The 12,564-nt window shown below is 39.6% G+C and overlaps 1 protein-coding gene across 4 annotated transcripts in view; it reads right to left on the bottom strand.

Moving 5' to 3' along the window:
• Positions 1-12,564, bottom strand: part of SPATS2L (spermatogenesis associated serine rich 2 like) — a 161,721-nt gene that overhangs the window by 40,658 nt on the left and 108,499 nt on the right. For all 4 annotated transcript variants that reach the window (XM_019795973.2, XM_011220507.3, XM_034654920.1 and 1 more), the window contains one exon: positions 11,473-11,719. In XM_019795973.2, the coding sequence (XP_019651532.1) occupies positions 11,473-11,719 (247 nt within the window). The remainder of the gene's footprint in view (positions 1-11,472; positions 11,720-12,564) is intronic.

The following is a 12,564-nucleotide window of genomic DNA, read 5'->3' as shown; positions in this document are numbered from 1 at the left end:
TTGGAAAGAAAAGTTATCTCTGGAAACATCCAATCTGCCCAGATTTCAATAAATATTATATGCATTTTAATTTATATACATTTTAATTTAATCCTAAAAATGGATCTAGAAGCTTATATGTTTTTGAATGTAACTATTACCTGAGCCTTCCCTTTATTAAAAATACTTATCCAATCCCAACATAGGTGATATATATCTTCCTGAGTATCATTCTGATTTCTGATTCAATCTGACTCAACAGATAGATGTAGAGTGCCCAGTATGTGCTAGCCCTGGCTTATTCATAGGAGATGAATGGGACATGGTCTCCCTGTCCTTAACAACTAATATGTAAAATGTGAAAAAGTACCTTAAGACCATAGCAGTAAATCTGAGTTCACCTTTCCCCACTGAATTATGTTGGCACCTTTGTTGAAAATCAATTGACTATATATGTGTAGTCTATTTTTGGATGACATTCTATTCCACTGATGTAGTTGTCTATCTTCACCCCTAACACCACACTGTCTTTTTTACTGTAACTATATAATGAGTCTTACTATCAGGTAATATATGTCCTCCAACTTTGCTCTTCTTTTTCAAGATTGTTTTGGCTAACTTAGGTCCTTTGCATTTCAATATAAATTTAAGAATCAGCTTATTTCTACAAAAATAATCAGTGTATTTCTACAAAAAATCTGATGGGATTTTTGATTGGGCTTGAGTTGAATCTACAAGTCAATTTGGAGATATTTAGTATCTTAACAATACTGCATCTTTTGATCTTTGAACATGATACATCATGCCATTTATTTAGCTTTTCTTTAATTGGTCTCAGCATTGTTTTACAGTTCTTAGTGTCCTGTGCCTCTTTAATTAAATTTATTCCTGGGTATTTTAGATGTCTTAGGCTATTGTATATAATATTTTTAAAAACTTCTTTTCCCAATTGTTGGCTGCTAGAATGCAAAAATACAACTGATTTTTTATATATTGAACTTTATACTTAGTTACCTTGCTAAATTCTTAATGAGTTTTTTTTTCTTTTGTAGGTTTCTTAAAATTTTCTATATAGGCAATAATTACATTTGTAAATGCAGTTTAGTGTCTTTCTTTCCAGTCTTTCCTTGCCTTATTAAAGGCAAGGAACCCTAGTACAATGCAGAATAGGTGTCCCTGCATTGTCCTTGATCTTAGGGAAACTGTATCCAATATTTACTATTAAATATGATATTAACTGTACAGCAGATTTTTCATTTATTTATTAGGAAATTCTCTTATATTCCTAGTTTTCTGGGAATTTTTATTATTTTGCCAAGTGATCTTATTTTGTCTCACTTATTGAGATGATCATATTATTTTTCTTCTTTATTTTATTAATATACCAAATTACATGGATCAGTTTTTACATGTTAAGCCAATGTTGCATTCTTGGGAAAGAGCACACTTGGCCATACATAGTGCATTATCTTTTTTATATATTGCTTACTTCAACTTGCTAATATTTTGTTGAAGATTTTGCTTCTTTATTCATGAGCAATATTGTTCTGCTTCTAATGACTAATCTTTCTCTTCATTATAGGTCACATTTGATTGCTTCTTGTGTGGATTTATTTTACACAGCAAAACATAAACTGTGGGGGTTGTTTTTTGTTAACAGTACCAAAGAAAACAAATCTTCCTCATGGGAGAAATATAGGACTAGGGTTCAAAGATTTTCATTATATATGTACAGTCATATATGTGCTCAGACGTGAAAGTTTCTGAAAACTCTTTTTTCTTGTTAGGTTTTACTTTTCAGTGAAAGCTTTATGTATTTATAAGTAGAATGAAGGAAGTATACCTGGAATTCAAATCTACGTTTAGGAAATGTGTTATACATAAGAGTAGGTCTAAAAAAATTATTTCAACCCATTCAGATCCTACTATACACAGTAAAGCAGTTGTCTGATGATGATGAACACAGTATTATAAAGTAGCTCTACTTAGAAAAAACTGAAAAAGAAACAAAGTGTAATTTTGTTATTATAAAATTATGCCTAAAATTGCCAATGTCTTTGTTACTGAAAGTGTGTTAACATTCACTTAAAAGGAATTAAGTCAATATGTTAGTGTTTTATGATAACTGATAATAATAATAATAGTTTGTTGATCATAATCTTAGCATTCTTAAATATTCACAAAAAGAGAAATGCAAATGGAAATGAAACAACTTAAAGTGTTCCATTGCCCTACTAATCAGTTTTACAAATAAAAACAATGAGATTAGTACACTCTTTCTGGACAGCAATATATTAAGAATTTCAAAAATATTCATACTCTTTGAACCCCAAAATTTCATTTCTAAGAAAACATGCCAAGGAAATCATTATAGTTGTTTATAAAGATTTATATATAAGAAATGTTCACTATAGCATTATTTACAAAAGCAAACAAATGGAAATAATCCACATGGACAACAGTTTGGGAATAATCAAAGAGAAGTACGTCAAATTCATAAGAACACAATGTGGCCACTAAATCATGTTTTTAAAGAAATGAGGTAATATTATAACGTCATGTTAAGTAAAAAGAATACAAAAGTTCACATACCATATGATATTTGTTTTTTAAAATCCTATGTATCTGTGCAGTTAAGAAATTATGAAATGAAATTTAACAGTGGTTGTTTCTCAGAGGTAGGATTTTTTTCCCCTTAAACCTTACTTCATTTTTAAAATTTCTTCATTAGTATAAATTTCTTTTAAAACCAGAAATACAAAATTCATAATTGTCTTTAAAAAGCAGCATAGTGACTTTACAAAATTTAGCCTACACTTCTTTACATATTCTATCACTAATACTTCAACAGAGAAAGGCTCGTTCATCTGAGTGCCTCTCATGTCCAGTTACTGTTTTAGGCACCAGAACTACAATGGTGATCAAAGACAGATGTGCTCTCAGTCTTTCCAGAACTTGCTGGGTATTATGAAGACATATAAATCAAACCGCCACACAAACAAATGTAGAATTACAACTGTGATAAGTGTTACGGAAGAAATGTGTAGTGTTCTGAAATCTGTCATGGGCATAGCTGACTTGGTGATAGCGAGAGTAATTCCCCAAGCATCACCCCCGGTCACGGGAAATCCCGTGAACTAATCAGGTAAGGAGGCAGCAAAGTGCAGTCCAGGCAGAGATGACTTTTGAGGCAGGAAGAAGCACCGTGTGTGCCAGTTATCAAGTCACTGTCTCCGCTCAAATCTCCCCTTCTTTGCCTTACTTTGTGGTACTGGAGCTGGCCTCTGCAAACGATTCTCTTTTATCAGCTAGCAGAATGTCAGCTTTATCAGGAGCATGGCTAAGAGGGCAGGCATGCTCTTCTCTTCCAGTTCTGGTTCTTTATTATGCTTACTCATTACAGGAGCCCGTGGCCCGCGCAGAGGAGCTCCGCGCAGAGGAGCTCTGGTCGGCACCCCTGCCGTGTTCCCTGCGTCCTGGGGCTCTGAGCAGTGCCAGTCTCCCTCCACCCTCTGGCAATGGTAAAGTTCTACAGAACAGCCCAGTCCATGCTCTGCACGTTTTTGTTGTTGTTGCTGTTTTGCCACCACAAGGCTGCATGTTCCTCGGATGGCCACATACCTTTGACAGGATCAGAATCTCAGTCTTGGATTGGACGACTCTCTTTATTGTCCAGCCTTCCTATAGATAGTAACTACTTTCTTGCGTGTCTACATCCCTTAGAGTCCTCGTTTATCCTTTTTAGTAATTAACCACTTCCTGGTGTTTCTAATGTTTTAGTAATTCTCTGTATTACGTCCCACCCATTCAAATAAACTGTGTGGCTTCTGTCTCCAGACTTGAACCTGATGATATACACAGCCAGCATGAAGGACCGAGAGGGGACCAGGATGGCTGGAGTAGGGAGAGCAAGAAAGAGTAGGCCAGATAGCGAGGCTGGAGCCACACACAGGGGCCAGATCGCGCTGAGCCTGCAAGCCACCGTGAGACTTTTGGTTTTTATCTTAAGAGTTCAGAGTTGTATTTTTGAAAAGATTTCAGGATACAGAATGACTTAGAGGGGAACAATGTAAATGCTAGGAGATTAATCAGTGGACCCCTATAGCAACACAGGAAAGAGAGGATGATGGCTTTCGTGGGAAGGCACAGGTAGAGACAGTGAGAATTGGATGGATTCTAGGAATACTTGGAAAAGAAAATCGACAGGACTTGTTGATGGACTGGATATGGGAGGTGAGAGAGGGGAAGATGTTGAGACTGATGCCTAGATTTCTAGCTTGCACATCAAACAGATAGTACACTAAGATCAAGAACACTAAAAGAAAGCTGAGATTGGGAGGCAGATCATGAGTTTGCTCTAAGCACGTTGTTGAAGTGCTTTGAACTGTTAAAGCAAAAATGTCAAGTAAGAACCTGGAAAACAAGAGAGTTGTCTGGACTGGGAAGATGAATTTGTGAGCCAGCTCACATAATTAAAACTCGGGCATGGTTGAAATGATCTAAGAAGATGCTATGGTTTTATATGAGAAAGGACTTGGAACAAATCAAGCCTTGACAAGCTTCACCCGTTAATAGGCAAGTAGAGAAGAGTGACCCTCAAAGGAAACAAAGGAGCAATGAAGATGAAAGGGAAATCAGGAGGGTGTCATGTCATAGGCACCAAAAAGAAGGGACAGAGTAGTTAAGGACAGAGTGATCAACAGAATTGAATGTTGCAGGAATAAAAAAAAAGATAAAGGATTGAAAAATGCCTGCTAGATGCAAAACATGGAGGCCATTGATAAACTTAGTGGGAGCAATGTCTTTGGAATGATGGGACTGTGAGCCATAATGAATAGATTGATAAGTGAGAGACAGAGGTGAAGAAATGGAGACGGTGAGTAAAGATAATTCTTGCAGATGTTGCAGAATAATGGCCTAGTGATGAAGCCCCAAGAAAACTCTTCACATGACAGTGATGGTGCCCCTGGATTTGCATGTTCCATCATTCTTCTGTCACTGCTCGACAGGGGAATGAACAGCAAGTCAGAGCAACCCGTAACTTTGAAAGAGAGACCCAAACAGACAGGTTTATTTCAAAGACATAGTGTCAGTCAGTTCTGCCTTTTCATAGCTTCTTTATCAAAGACAGATGGACCTTATTATTTCAAGTCCTATGAAACTTGATCAGTTCAGTGGGCATAAGGCTGGTAACTTCCAGATTGGAAAGAAATCTTTTAGTTTTATTTACATGACATTTCAAGGTCTCATATGTCATTAATACCTTTACAGGTTTATTTATATTAAAAGATAATAGATGATAGGGGTCCGGGGTGGCTCAGCGGGTTAAGTGTCTGCCTTTGGCTCAGGGCATGATCCCAGGGTCTTGGGATCAAGTCCCGCATCGGGTTCCTTACTCAACAGGGAGACTGCTTCTCCCTCTCCCTCTGGCCCTTCTTCCTCTCATGCTCTCTCTGTCTCTCTGTTTCTACCTCTCTCTCAAACAGATAAATAAAATCTTTAAGAAAAATATAATAGATAATAAAGTCAATGAGTTAAGCTGTCAATGACACAGGTGGGCAGGTTCCCTTCATTTGTTTCACTGACTTATTTCACTGCAAAACAGACTCAATCCTCATTGCATTTTGATAGAGCCATTTAAGTCTTTGTTCAAAAATTTAAAAAAAATTTTTTTGGAAGGTCTTTTGTTCTTTGCAAGGAGTGCATTCCATTTAATTAAGTCTGTTTGTAACGGAAATCACCTAACAAGGTATGGGTGGGAAGTTACGAAGGTATCAGCTCTTCAGAGATGAGTAGCTCTGTGTTTCTGCTGTAGGCTTGCAGCAAAGTCGTTTTCACATGAGAAGGAGAATGGAGACAGCTCTGGATTTCACTCTACCCAGGTGACAGAAAAATACTCGAGGGGTTGTGCATTTCCTGTGCCCTTGTGTCACTACATCCCGTGTGTCTCTGTCTCTTTCTGCTTTCTCGTTACGCAGAGAAGGGAAGCAGCGGTCCCAGTCACGGCAGATGTAGTCGCAGGCCTCCCCTGGCTACCCGAAAAGTTGGGACATAGCACTGCTGGGAGCTGACGTGGAGACTGAACAACACACAACTAGACACAGGAGCTAACCCTAGGTATTTAGACGCTCAAATAATAATTAAGGAGGACTGATAATCATAAACGTGCTGTAAAATGTAAACTTGCAAAATGCATGTACTTATAACAAGTACATAATATCAGTTGTACAGATTAATAAAGTATGGTATCTTTAATAAAAAAAAATAGCAAAAACCTATGGTTAGAACTCTGCAAGGGTTTCAGCTCAAGTCCTTAATTAAGGTTTAAATAAAACATGGGCTGCTCAGGCCACTGTAAGCTGGCATGAGAGAACCTGCTTTGGGGCATCTGGGCCTCAGCCCCACTGTCTCCCCTTCAATCACTCACCTGACATTATGGCCTGATCTCATGTTGTGGCGCATGCCCTGGACCCCTGCCCTGGTCTCTCTCCCACTCACTGTCTTCACAACATTTATTATAATCTAGAATTCTTTTGGTAGCTTGGTGTGTTCTGGTTTATTATGTTATCTCTTCTCCTCACCTTCAAAAATGTACACGAACTCCATGAGGACAGAGACTTGTCTGGTTTACTTGCTCTAGAAGAATTCCTGGCACAAGTCAGGATGCTTAAAAACGTTCACTAGGTGGAAAAATGATTTGTGGGTTCACTCCATGCCAGATGCTGTGCTAATCACTTCCTGCTTACCACTGTCTTGTAAAGTGGAGTTATATTTTCTATTTTGCAGGTGAGGACACTGAGATGCAGAGTGGTTAACTTGTCCAGGTCACACACCTAGTAAGTGACGAGGCCAAGACGTGAATCCAAACACCCCTAATGCTAAAGCCTGGTTCTTTGCTACAATATTACATTGCTTCCATTTGAGAGCTGGCACTGCTGAAATCCTGGAATATACACATTTGGCTTTACTATTAAAGTTCTAGGCCAGCTGCTTTCATCTTGTTGATCTTTTCTAATCCTCTGGTCCAATACAGGGCTTAGAGAAGCTGGGGAGATAATCTTGAGGCTAGGACCAACAGCAGCATAAAAAAAAATCTGTTTGGAAATCCTATAGGGAACCTCACAACATAATAATACTGTGAAATAGTCTGGTGAGATGTGTGTGTGTATGCGTGTGTGTTTAACAAGAAGCACAAATGAGAGACAAGCAGCCAACATTCTAAAATAGCAGGACCCTTTCTCTCACATTTGGTTCACTTCACTCTGAGAATGGGAAAGCAGGTCTGTGCCAGGGCCAGGCCAAAACAGAGACTCTGTATCGTCAAGGCAAAATGACAGGGCTGCTTCTGTTCTATGATACAGAGCAGACTGTGAAGTCCGGCTTGTGGAGGTCAGTGAACACAGTATGGGGCCTTCTGTTTGAGCCAGGTAACAAGTAACAGAGGAGCTGGCCTCCCAGGATGCTTCGCAAGATGCAGGGACATAAAGGAAGCCTGCTGGCAGCAAGACGAGCTGAAGCCAAGGAAAACCCCGCCCCAAAGTTTATCTCAATGGAGCCAGTTGGTGGGCCACAGTCCTGCTCCTTTCCTATTCAATGGGAATTGTGTCCAGTGGGAGGAATACAACACAGAAATCTGAATTCCTATTTGGGCCTACACAGTGATAGGCACCTAAATATTTCAGCAATCAGAGCCTTAGGAAACGGAGAGCAGGAAGAATACTTTGGAAACTTGAACCCTAAAGTCATAATGTGCTTTAGACATTTAGATGGGCCTTAGGATTAAAAATGATCCTTGGCATTACTTTTGGTAAAAATAAATCTTAGTCTACTCCTTGTCTGACTTTGTACTTGGACGCAGAATGATCTTGATTGGATTATGTAAAAGATCTAATTTGAGCTGTTATTAAAAATTCTGAAATACAGAAAAAACTACTCCACGGCTTAAAGAAGTAATTTTGTACTAAGTTTAAATCAAACTCCCAAACTTCTAAGCCACAGGCTGACAGGCAGCATTGTCCCACTCGACAGTGCTATATTTACAGCCTGAAACGATGATGCTTTTGGTGGTGATTTTTCATGTAGGAAGTCACACTAACACCCCTGAACCACCTGCATATATCTTAAAGCTAACTTTCCCCTACCAGAAAATGATTCTGTTTAAATTTTTTTAAAAAGAGAGATCTTGAATGTCAAGGTGTTATAAAAAGATAAAACACACGTTGCACATGTTCACAGCCTGCTGCCCAGCTGGGCATCCGGGGCAAGCTTCCTTGAGCCAGTTTCATTATTGGAAAGATTGATAAATGCTCCACTGCAGGCAGACTGGAGATTTCTTTTACGCTCATACTTCGAACCCACTCAAGTACAGAATATCATTATATGGCTTTGTTATGATTTCTTTTTCCTAATTTTTCAATTATACATCTTTTAGGAGTCAGGGAGCCCATGGTTTCAGCAGCAACTCTCCAATGCATGCATTAAATTGCACAGATCTGAGTCAGGCTTTTGCAAGGTAGTAAGAGTTACCCCAGGGGTGTGGGTTCTCTTCTTGTCTTCTCAACCCTACTCTTACTCAGCAATTCAGTGAGGGGATGGGGTTAAAGGATCATTGTCATCCTTTCCAGTTCTATGGCTCCACTCAAAATGGGATGCAGAAAGTCCAAGACCTAACAGTCAGCTGTGAAATACCTGTTAGAGGCCTCAGGATTGCCGATGGATCAGACAAGCATTTCAAAGCCGTTTCCCTGTTTTGACACCACCTTCCTGATACACTTTCACTATCTTTGGGAAGGAAAACCTAACTAGTTACAAACTCATTTTTAAATGTATGATCATAGCACGTGAGCTGCTGATGAAATTAATGGTCAACCAGGAGGACTCCCTTTTGCAAAAATCTCTAATGACCTTCCATCATCATCATTTACTCTTTAATAGGAAAATTGACGTGAGGCATGGATTTGTACCGAACCAATAACATTAACAAATAATACTGATGTACTTCAAGGCCTTCGTGCTGAACGTAACAAAACCAAAAGGACCCTGGGATGGCTCTTTGTGCAATAAAGGAGACTTCACTGAAAGTTTCATGTTAGAGTCGACAAAAGCCTCCTTGTACAGAGAACGCCTCTAGTGGGTACTTAACTTTCAAGGCAGCTAGCCACTGGGAAGTGAGGCGCTTCAATATTGAATTTGTCCTAATGTCATATACTTGATAGAGTTACCGAAACCGTTTTAGAAAGAAGGTATAAATTATAAGTAAATGAATGAATAGACGTGCTAGGCTTTTAGTCTATGACTGATACCAAAACGGCAACTTGAGTAATTAGATTCTGAAAGTAATTCATGTGAAAGCAATAACAAGCAAGCTTGGGAATCTGCCACTCAATTATTTAATTTCTTTCTCCTTCCCTTACTACAAATCAAAACATTCTCAAAACTGTAGGCATGGTAAAAATTGAATTAAAAAATTCCTGAAAAATTTAGATTCTAAATGGAAATAAGCTGTTTTTGTTGTTTGTCTGGTTTGAAGGAAGCACTGTGCAGTAAGGATCATCTGAATTACCTCGCTTACTATCAACTGAGTTGGTAGGTAATGTGTTTGTGGAAGAAAATCAGTGCTCGGAGAGCAAGCTAAAAACTTACTAGCATGCTGTACGGCATGTGAGTTATTTAATGCTTCCTCATTGGAGCCCTGGTTTGGTACATGTCACCATGAGATGTTCTGTTTGCATTTGTCTCCTCTGCTGGACTGAATTCTTCCCAGGCAGGCCCCTCTTGCTCATTTTTGGCTGATCAGAGGCTAGCACTGCCTCACAGACTGCACACCTGTGGTGCACGAGGGGGTGGAGTCCGGTTCTCTCTGCTTCTTTTTAACCCTCCAAATCCCCTCTACCACCTCAAGGCTATGGGTCCTTCAGTAACCATGACTCCCACAAAACCTCCCTGGATCACTCACGGATGCGGATGCAGCACCTCTCTTCCCCGAACTGTACTTGGCCTTATCTTCAAGAATAACAGAAAGCGATTCCCTCAGGGCCTCAACCGTACCATATCCTCTGTGAACTTACTGTGGCATAACGGCACAGTGCTTAGCATGTATGAGGAGTTCAGGGAATCACCGAGTCAATCAATGCAGGATTTTATAACTAGAAGAAGGACTGCGGGAATTACCTGGTGGTGTGGTCCTTGCTAGAGGATCTGCCAGGCATTTTGAATTTGGAGGCATTTTGAAAAACCGATGGGACATTTTTAAAAAATTTGTGTGGGGGGGAGGGGCCTACACCTATAGTTAGGTGACTGACAATCACAGGGATCCTGCACAAAAAAGAATCACCCTGTGTCCCTAACTTTCTCAGGTCCTCTTGGACACTTTACATATAAACACAAAGTATTTTTTTGTACAATTCTCCTATGATTTCCAGGATTTAATATGGGGTAAATTAAGAAAAGACTGCACTTTATGGTGTTCGGAACTGACCAAAAGCTTTGTACCATTTGGAAAATCGCACAGAGGACACGTGGGGTCATGGTATCTGACTTGATAACCAGCGCCCCTGCACCAGCCTGTGTTTGTAGTAGCTGCTTTCAGAGTGATTCTAGGTCTACATACAAACATACTTATTTAGCTCTTGCTTCACGGGTCAAATATAGAAAAAAACCCCCAAAACGAAAACAGTGTTTACAATGTCCCGTTGACCACTGTTTTCTTTTAAGTGTAAAGTGATTCCATTATAAGTGGGAGTGAATATCTGACCATTTTATAAGGGTTTCTAGTTTAGTTGTTCCAGATTTCTTCTATTTTTTGTTTTACTGAAATTCTGTTTCTAGATAGACTATATTATCTCTGATTTTTATTTTAGGATTTGTTATAAAAGTGGAACATTTGTTTAGATAGTGTTGAGACCACTGATCTAGTACATTCTGGTATAGTTTCCTTATTTTATAGAAAGGAAATGGGACACTAGAGATGAAATGATGCACGCAAGGTCATACATTTAACTAAAAAGTAGCCTTTTGTAGACTAATTAAGATAAAGCTATAGCACAAATAATTAACATTCCTGATTCTAACACCCTGAAAGATTACATTCTGTCACATAATACAAAATACCAGGAGTTAAAATAATTTGATCTACCCTTTAATAACATTTGGTGTTATCACCAATTATTCCTTCCTTATCCCAGCAAAGGCATCCTGAAAGAAAATGTCTTTTAACTGGGATTTCTGTTTCCCTGATGATCCTAATACAGACTAGAACTACGTTCTTTGGACCAAATTATCCTCTGACTCAGTGCAGGGCTACACTGAGCTTCCTCCTTCGGCCCCGTAACGTCCCCCCAACCCTGTTCCTGTGGGAAGAAGTTTGAGTCCTTGTTGGAAGGAAGACCCTTCTCTTCCAATAGTATCAGTAGTGGCTACCCCTGCCTCTGTGGGTTCCCTTCTGCCTCCTTCTCTTTTATGTCTTCCTAGCAACTTTATATAAGAATTACTGACCTGTGACCCCACGGAGTACCTTTGAAGGTTCCTCGAGTATTGAGATCTTTTTCTCACGCGGGATAAGGATTGGCTTTTCACTGGCAGAATCTGTGGACGAGTTGTCTTTCTCACAGCCGTTCACGTGGCCGTTTTGTATCTGGGGTGGCGGTGGCTGCAAGGGCCCCGCTTCAGGCCTCTCTGCCTTGTCCTTAGCATCTTTGTTGCCTTGATGCTGCTTGGACTTGCTTCTTTTTCTTTTGTTGTTCTAGAATGAGAAACAAATGAGAAGTTAATACTATTCAGCTCAGACCCTTGAGATAGAAGGTGAACCTGAGAGATCAAAATGAAGTGTTATCTTATTTGTTTTCTGGCCCTTCTGGTAGAATGGGGGAAAACACCTACATCTTTATTGACCACCCACATGAATGTAAGTATCCTTTTTCTCACAGTAAGTTGGGTAAACTTTTATCTCATGAACACAGTGAACAAAAGAAGTTCCCTTAAAAGGGAAAAAAAGCAGGGAATGGCTTAAAAGCTGAAATATTATTTGAGCAAATACGCCCTACCCTATGTGTATAAAGGGTAATATAGTAAAATCTTACGAGAGCTGCTTTGAAAGAACTTGAATTCAGATATTGTGCTATTGGAGAAGAGCTCACGTTTCTTAAAGAGGTCATGGTTGGGGGGAGGCAAGGAGGACTCTAGGGTGCTGATCCTTTGAGGGATGACAGGAGCTTGAGTAGGAGAATCAGTATGAAAAAGCCCACAAGGCCTTGCAAAATGAGGAAGTAGAAGGCAGGTCCCAAAGTCTAGGCTGGGTCTCTGAGATAGGCACCTATCAACCAGGAGATTCCGGGGAGTGCTGCCCCCATGCATGGAGTGCACGGCAGCCACAGGACACATAATCATCCCCAGGAATATTTCAGCTGGAGCACACAACTGCTATAAAGTCATGCCAAACTGATCTGCGTCCCCCTGGATTTGGACTGTGCAGCTGGAATCCTGGACCTCTCAGCTGCTAGTCAAACAGTATTACAAGGCTTCACTTTATTTACTTGGAAGTAACACAACCCTGCATTTAAGACCATTAAAATTTTTTTGGACCCCGAT

This window comes from Ailuropoda melanoleuca, chromosome 2 (assembly GCF_002007445.2).
Source record: "Ailuropoda melanoleuca isolate Jingjing chromosome 2, ASM200744v2, whole genome shotgun sequence".
Taxonomy (NCBI): Eukaryota; Metazoa; Chordata; class Mammalia; order Carnivora; family Ursidae; genus Ailuropoda; species Ailuropoda melanoleuca.
The sequence above is the reverse complement of the archived record's forward strand: the minus strand, read 5'-3'. Positions and strand labels throughout refer to the sequence as shown.